Source organism: Salmo trutta, chromosome 6 (assembly GCF_901001165.1).
Source record: "Salmo trutta chromosome 6, fSalTru1.1, whole genome shotgun sequence".
NCBI classification, from domain to species: domain Eukaryota; kingdom Metazoa; phylum Chordata; class Actinopteri; order Salmoniformes; family Salmonidae; genus Salmo; species Salmo trutta.
The window spans coordinates 16742232-16749192 of NC_042962.1; the positions used below are offsets into that span (position 1 = coordinate 16742232).

General features: G+C 43.3%; 1 protein-coding gene across 1 annotated transcript; it reads right to left on the reverse strand.

The window, feature by feature from the left end:
* Positions 1 to 300: 300 nt before the first annotated feature.
* LOC115195544 (E3 ubiquitin/ISG15 ligase TRIM25) lies at positions 301 to 5178 on the reverse strand. Its single transcript, XM_029755496.1, has 7 exons — positions 4582 to 5178; positions 3802 to 3897; positions 3349 to 3582; positions 3085 to 3244; positions 2968 to 2984; positions 2819 to 2861; positions 301 to 896 (listed from the first exon to the last, which is right to left on the reverse strand). The coding sequence occupies exons 1-7, from the start codon at positions 5155 to 5157 to the stop codon at positions 361 to 363; spliced, it is 1662 nt and encodes a 553-aa protein (XP_029611356.1). The 5' UTR covers positions 5158 to 5178; the 3' UTR covers positions 301 to 360.
* Between the last annotated feature and the right edge of the window lie 1783 nt (positions 5179 to 6961).

The following is a 6961-nucleotide window of genomic DNA, read 5'->3' on the forward strand; positions in this document are numbered from 1 at the left end:
CTTGTTCTCAACTTGCCTACCTTGTGAAATAAATAAATAAATAAAAATTAGATATTTGCCCAAAGTTTTGAGAAAAAAACTCCAACTGAACATAGTTAATGATGGTTTTATTTTATTTTGGAGTCAAAGATAATAGTTTCAGTATAGTTTTAGTTTTTAAAATGGGTTAGTCTGCTCGAATCCCCGAGCTGACAAGGTAAAAATCAGTTGTTCTGCCCATGAACAAGGCAGTTAACCCACTGTTCCCAGGTAGACCGTCAATGTAAATAAGATATATATTTTTTTTTACAATTTCTTAGTTAATTTATTTCAGTTTACTAAATTGTTTTTTCAAGATTAGTTTTAGTTTTAGTTTCAGTTTTAGTTTGCTCTAATAATCTTGGTTTGTTTCAGTATATTCACAGTTCTAGAGACAGTGAACCCAGGATAGAGGGGCTGAGTGAAAGTGGTTTGGACTCTGCAGAGGAGGGTCATTGTGTCAGAGATGCTGTAGAAAGACAGAGTTCCTGCACTGTGGTCCAGATACACTCCTACTCTGGTGGAACAGGAGACAGGTATGACAATCTGTTTATCATTGTGATAGAAAGAGCAACCAGAAGCATCACACTCCAAACACCAGGCCTGTTTACTGCTTCTAAATAAACCCTCATCAGGTCCTCTCCTGCTGATCCCTTTATATGAGACAGCTATATCAACCCAGTCCCCGCTCCACTCCACCTCCCAGTAGCAGGCTCCAGACAGACCCTCTCCACACAACACCTGGGGGTAGGTGGTAAATCTGTCTGAATGGGCAGGATAAAGCTGGTCCTTATAACGCCGTGTCACCTTTCTGTTCCCCTCAGACAGACACAGACAGTTAAATGCCGTGTTGGGATCCAATGTGAGCTGACAGTAATCTGAGGATGAAGAAAAAACAACAGGTGAAATGTATGTGTGCATGCAGGTGTGCGTGTGTGTAGTATATTAAAGTGCAATGTACAGTCCCAGCTAGCACATTTGGTTCCTTGGAAGCTGTGTGAACGTAAGTTTTTAGTTTTATCATAGCCGGAAGGTAGGGAGGGGCAGTTCCTCTTGCTGCTTCGTAGGCAAGTACCATGGTCTTGTTGTGGATGCAAGCTTCAACTGGAAGCCAGTGGAGTGTGCGGAGGAGTGGGGTGACATGGGAGAACTTGGGAAGGTTGAAAACCAGGCGGGCTGCAGCCTTCTGGATAAGTTGCAGGGGTTTGATGGCACAAGCGGGGAGCCCAGCCAACAGAGAGTTGCAGTAGTGTAGATGGGACATGACAAGTGCCGGATTAGGACCTGGACTGTTTCCTGTGTGAGGTAGGGTCCTACTCTACTGATGTTGTAGAGCATGAACCTGCAGGAGCGAGTCACTGCTTTGATGTTTGCAGAGAAAAACAGGGTGTTATCCAGGGTCACACCAATGTTCTTTGCACTCTGGGAGGGGGACACTGTGGAGTTGTCAAACATTATGGAGAGGTCTTTGAGTGGGCAGGCCTTCCCCGGGAGAAAGAGCAGCTCCATCTTGTCGAGGTTGAGCTTAAGGTGGTGGGCCAACATTCATGCTAAGATATCTGCTAGGCACGCAAAGATGTGTGCCGCCATCTGGGTGTCAGAAGGTGAGAAGGAGAAAACAGTTCTCAGCGTCAACAAAACTCTCTCTATCCTCTATCTTCTTAAGTGTGTTTAGGTATGCTGGCCACGCCCACTAATTGACCACACCTGATATTAATGAGTGCTTTTTTATGTTGAAATAAGGTCTGTTTGAATAGACTAAAATGAACAGGTTTGTATAAGTTAAAAAAATTAAACACAACTGTCCTGGTGGTGTAGTGGACTAATTCCATGAATAGAGAACAGAAGATCATAGGTTTGAGGCTCACTGACGCCGTGCCACAATAGAAAAATAAATGCATGATTAATGCCTAAGCAAATGACTTTCCAATGTGTCCTATCTGTGCTTGGAGTTCTAAACAGTTAACCCAAACTGAGCTAGCAGTGTTATTAAAAGTCTTATTGAATCATGTTCTCAGAATGTTATTTAATTACTTTCAAATATCAATAATTTCTGTTCTCAGAAAGTTAATAAAACCTCCCAGGAAAACTTTCAGCGAACCATAGTAAAACATTCTCAGAACTTCCTGCAACCTAATAATTTAAAAATGTTTTTACTTCCGTTCTCAGAACGTTTAAAAAACACTACATTTTACCGGTTAGGAAATGTATGGCTTCGTTCCCAGAACCAATGGGAAACCAAAAACTTACATTCCCATAACTTCCAAGGAACAAAATGTGCTAGCTGGCAAGCACTCATTAAGATCCAATTAGTGGATGTGGCCGACACACCTGAACACACTTAACAAGATAGAGTTTTGTTGATGCTGATAACGGAATGTATATGTTTTGAAATAACACTCGTAGAATGTTATTTGAACTTTCTTAATGTTTTCTTGTGGTTTTTATGTAAAGTGGCGATGTCGATGTGCCAACTTTTGTTTGGTAGTGTCCGAACCATTTGGGCTACAAACTAACTTGCTCTACGACCCCCACAAATGTCACGGCACTTGTCTGAAGGCAACCGGTACCACTTTTTTTTAATGAATGAGGAAACACGTAGAAATCCGTATGCTGAAGTACTGAAAGTCCCACCTAAGAGACATGGTTCTCAGAACATTATGTGCTAGTTGGGTATCCTGCACCATTCTCAGAATACTGTGGAAAGATCGTATGCAAAATAACCATGCTCTCACAAAGCTCTAAGAAACGTATGGTTCTCAGAACGTTGTGCGCTAGCTGGGGTATATTCTTTACTCACATTCTAAGAACTCTTCCCTGGTCTTGGGTTCAGGCCTTGTCTTCTGACAGGTGGTGTCATTCCAATGTGATGCTAGTGTCATTCCAATGTGATGCAACTCTCTGAGTTGTGTCAAATGATGGAAGACAACGGGGCTCAGAAGGTGGAACAATGTGGACTTTTGTCACTATGGAAACATAGGGAATTAAATGTCACTGTTTCAATAGTGATCATGACAAAAACATTACAGAAAGTCAAAGGGCTCAGTAGTTGCCTAGGTTACCTACCTTTTACAGAGATCTTGGCAATTTCCCCAGAGCAGATTTGTCCTAATTGGCTTTTTAGCTCAGCGACTGATTTCCTTACATCCTCAAAGAAGACGTGTTGGTTGACAGTGATGCTGAGTAAGTGTTCAGATCGAGGAGGGACACAGAGAGCCTGGAAACTCTACAGAGACATAAAAACACAGAACAGATGATTGTTGAGAAATACAAACATTTCACTTTCAGCAGTAACACCTGATGCTGGGGACAGAGAGATCGTGATATCACCTGGAGGAATTGGATGTTGTCTTCTGTGTGTGAGAGCTGCTCCAACTCAGCCTCTCTCCTCCTCAGCTCAGCCATCTCCTGGTCCAGTTGCTTCAGCAGTCCTTTTGCTCGACTCACTTCAGCCTTCTCCTGGGCTCTGATCAACTCTTTTACCTCTGAGCACTTTCTCTCAATTAAGTGGATCATCTCGGTAAAGATCCTCTCACTGTCCCCCACTGCTGCTTGTGCAGAGCGCTGTTAGGAAACAAACAAAGAGAGGAGGGGTTCCATTTCAACCAGTTCATTCACTCAGCTCTCAGAAGAACCCCAGACAACCTGTTCCCCACTGTGGGGCTCAGTGGGATTGGAACATGGCCCAGCACTGGGCTACTCACTGGCTTCAGTTTTACTGTAGTTTACTTTAAAGGTGACTATCTTCTAAGTAAATACATCCAAATGGTCAACAACACCCACCCTGAGTGACTTCACAGCCTGTCTCACATCCTGTATCTCTTTCTGTCTCTTCTGGATTCTCTGTTTGGTTTCCTTCTGTTTCTCTCCCAGCTGACTCTGGTTGAAAAAACAAATGTCAGTCCATTGTTCATGTGTACAAGTGACTCTGTCTTACTGAGAAGAGATCAAACTTCATGATAGGTCAAAGTCCATGACCTATGGAAGAAAAGTCACATGCGTGTCTGTATGCGCATGACTGATCATTTGCTATCCCAGGTCTCCTGTGTGCCAAAAAGCACATAAGCCTGCAAAAGCACTCAAAGCCTAGGCATTAGCTCAGGGAGCCAATGCAACTCCTCATGTCTCAGTCAAGGTTACACATAATGTGAGTGTTGTAATCGAAATACCTCTGTTTCATTCATATGTGGATATGTGGGAAGGGAAAGTGGATACACATAACTGGATGCATTCAACCGATATGTGTTTTCCACATTTAACCCAACCCCTCTGAATCAGAGAGTTGACAGTGGCTGCCTTAATCCAGGATGTACTTAACTCGGTCCTGGGTCCCCCCCACCCACCCACCTTGCCGGTTCAGGGATTCAAACCAGAGACCTTTCAGTTACTGATCCAACGCTCTTAACGGCTAGGCTACCTGCCAGCCTTAGGTTATTGGGTGTGGGCTAACTTCCTTTTCAATGTCATACAGAAATATATGTGCAGTGAATAATATTCTGTAATTAATAGTATTCTCACATTGATACTGTGAATGAACAATTATTACAGAGTTGTTGTCCTTACCTGTCTCTCAGTCCTTTCTGATTCAGCTGAGACTGTATCATGGGCTTTATGTTTATCCATTGTACACAGATAACAGATAAACTGCTGATCGGTATGGCAGTAAATCTCCACCAGTTTGTCATGATGAGAGCAGATATTCTCCTCTAGTTGTGTGGAGGCTTTGACCAGCTTGTGCTTCTTAAAGGTAGGAGATTCATAGTGAGGCTGGAGGTGAGTCTCACAGTAAGAGGCCAGACACACCAGACAGGACTTGACAGCTTTGAGTTTTCTCCCAGTGCAGACATCACACGCAACATCTCCAGATCCAGCATAATGGTGAGCAGGGGTAGCAGCTTGGAGTCCTGTCTTCTTCAGAGTCTCCACCAATTCTGCTAGCATGGTGCTTTTCTTCAGAACAGGCCTTGGGGTGAAGGTCTGTCTGCACTGGGGACAGCTATATACATCCTTCAGATCATCCTGATCCCAGCAGTCCTTAATGCAGCCCATACAATAGCTGTGTCCACAGGGAATAGTCACCGGATCCTTCAGTAGATCCAGACATATTGAACAACTGATTGACTCCATGGCTGCTGCCATTGTGGTGCACACACTAACAGACTGAGCAGCAGAGTATTAAAGATGATCATTTCTCAAGACATGTTTGTGCTTATAAGTGGGAACATTTCCTGATGTGTTCATACTTTGCACCTGTAGGTGATGTGGCATTGGACAGAGACCAGGACGAGGGTTGTAATTGGACTGAGGTGCCTGTGGAAGTTCCATTCATGGTACGTATGTGTGCCGAGCAATACTCTACTCTTCCCAATTCTCGTGACGCAACACCTCAAAGTACATAGTTACTTAAAGATTTATTGAGGAAGATAATACGGCTCATAAAGGGACAATTCAGGAGGACAAAGTCACAAGGCGGCAGGATGGAAAGTCAAGGGAAGATTTTAGAATATGTGAACTGGAGTCCTGGGCTGCCATCTCACTTGGTACTGCAGTGTCATGACGTTGGCCTGTGGGTAAGGTGTATGACCCCCCATAAAGACCTTTCTCCCTTCCCCTCTCTCTCTGACCCTACTTAAGGACTTTTGAATAGCCTTTGTTAAATATAGAGAGTCTGGGAACATCAAACAAGTGGGGGGAATGGAACCATATTTCGGTAATAGAACCAGTTGGAAATATACCAGGTATTTAATGAGTATGGATGTGAGTTCGGTTGTCATCTAAGACATTATGACTGATGACAGGATGACATAAACTGTACCTGGGAAAGTCTACGCATTCTAGTTATCAGAGTCACATGGAATTGTTGTGCAATTTAAATGTTTGATGTTGAAACGGTTTGTTAGGAGATTAAATGTAATTTTAGCTTCCAAATGAGAGAATTGGGTTTTCATAAGGAAAGAGCCCTGACCAATCAGTGGCCCGCCCCTGTGAAGAGACAGGGGTTATAAACGATGAAACACACCCTTCTCCCCTCGCCACTATATAAGTCAGTGACAAAATGTAATCAGTCTGTTCCGGGTACGTGAGGTCTGCAGCCTCTGTGTTAAAACCTGTTGGGGATAGGGGGCAGTATTTGCACGGCCGGATAAAAAACCTACCCGATTTAATCTGGTTACTACTCCTGCCCAGTAACTAGAATATGCATATATATTGTTTGATTTGGATAGAAAACACCCTAAAGTTTCTAAAACTGTTTGAATGGTGTCTGTGAGTATAACAGAACTCATTTGGCAGGCCAAAACCTGAGAAGATTCCAAACAGGAAGCGCTCTCTCTGACTATTTCTTGGCCTTCTTGATCATCTCTAACCAAAACAGGGGATCTCTGGCATAATGTGACATTTTCTAACGCTCCCATAGGCTCTCAGAAGGCGCCAGAACGATGAATGGTGGCTTTGCAGGCCATGGCTGAAAAACATTAGCGCATTTGGTAAGTGGTCGATCTGAGGACAATGAGACTGGAGGCGCGTGCACGAGCCGACACCATGTTTACTTTCGCTCTCTTTGAACGAAAACAACGACTCCCGGTCGGAATATTATCGCTTTTTTACGAGAAAAATCGCATAAAAATTGATTTTAAACAGCGTTTGACATGCATCGAAGTACGGTAATGGAATATTTTGAATTTTTTTGTCACGAAACACGTTGGGCGCGTCACCCTTCTTTACCCTTCGGATAGTGTCTTGAACGCACAAACAAAACGCTGCTATTTGGATATAACTATGGATTATTTGGAACCAAACCAACATCTGTTATTGAAGTAGAAGTCCTGGGAGTGCATTCTGACGAAGAACAGCAAAGGTAATCAAACTTTTCTAATAGTAAATCGGAGTTTGGTGAGTACCACACTTGGTGGGTGTCAAAATAGCTAGCCTGTGATGGCCGGGC

Bases quoted from the DNA above. Each gene is read 5' to 3' on its own strand.
- LOC115195544 (XM_029755496.1), bottom strand. From the start codon at position 5,157: ATGGCAGCAGCCATGGAGTCAATCAGTTGTTCAATATGTCTGGATCTA. The intron at 3,898-4,581 runs GTAAGGACAACA...TTTTTCAACCAG, and splicing joins CAGAAAGGACTGAGAGACAG to AGTCAGCTGGGAGAGAAACA. The intron at 3,245-3,348 runs GTGATATCACGA...ATGTCTCTGTAG, and splicing joins ACAACATCCAATTCCTCCAG to AGTTTCCAGGCTCTCTGTGT.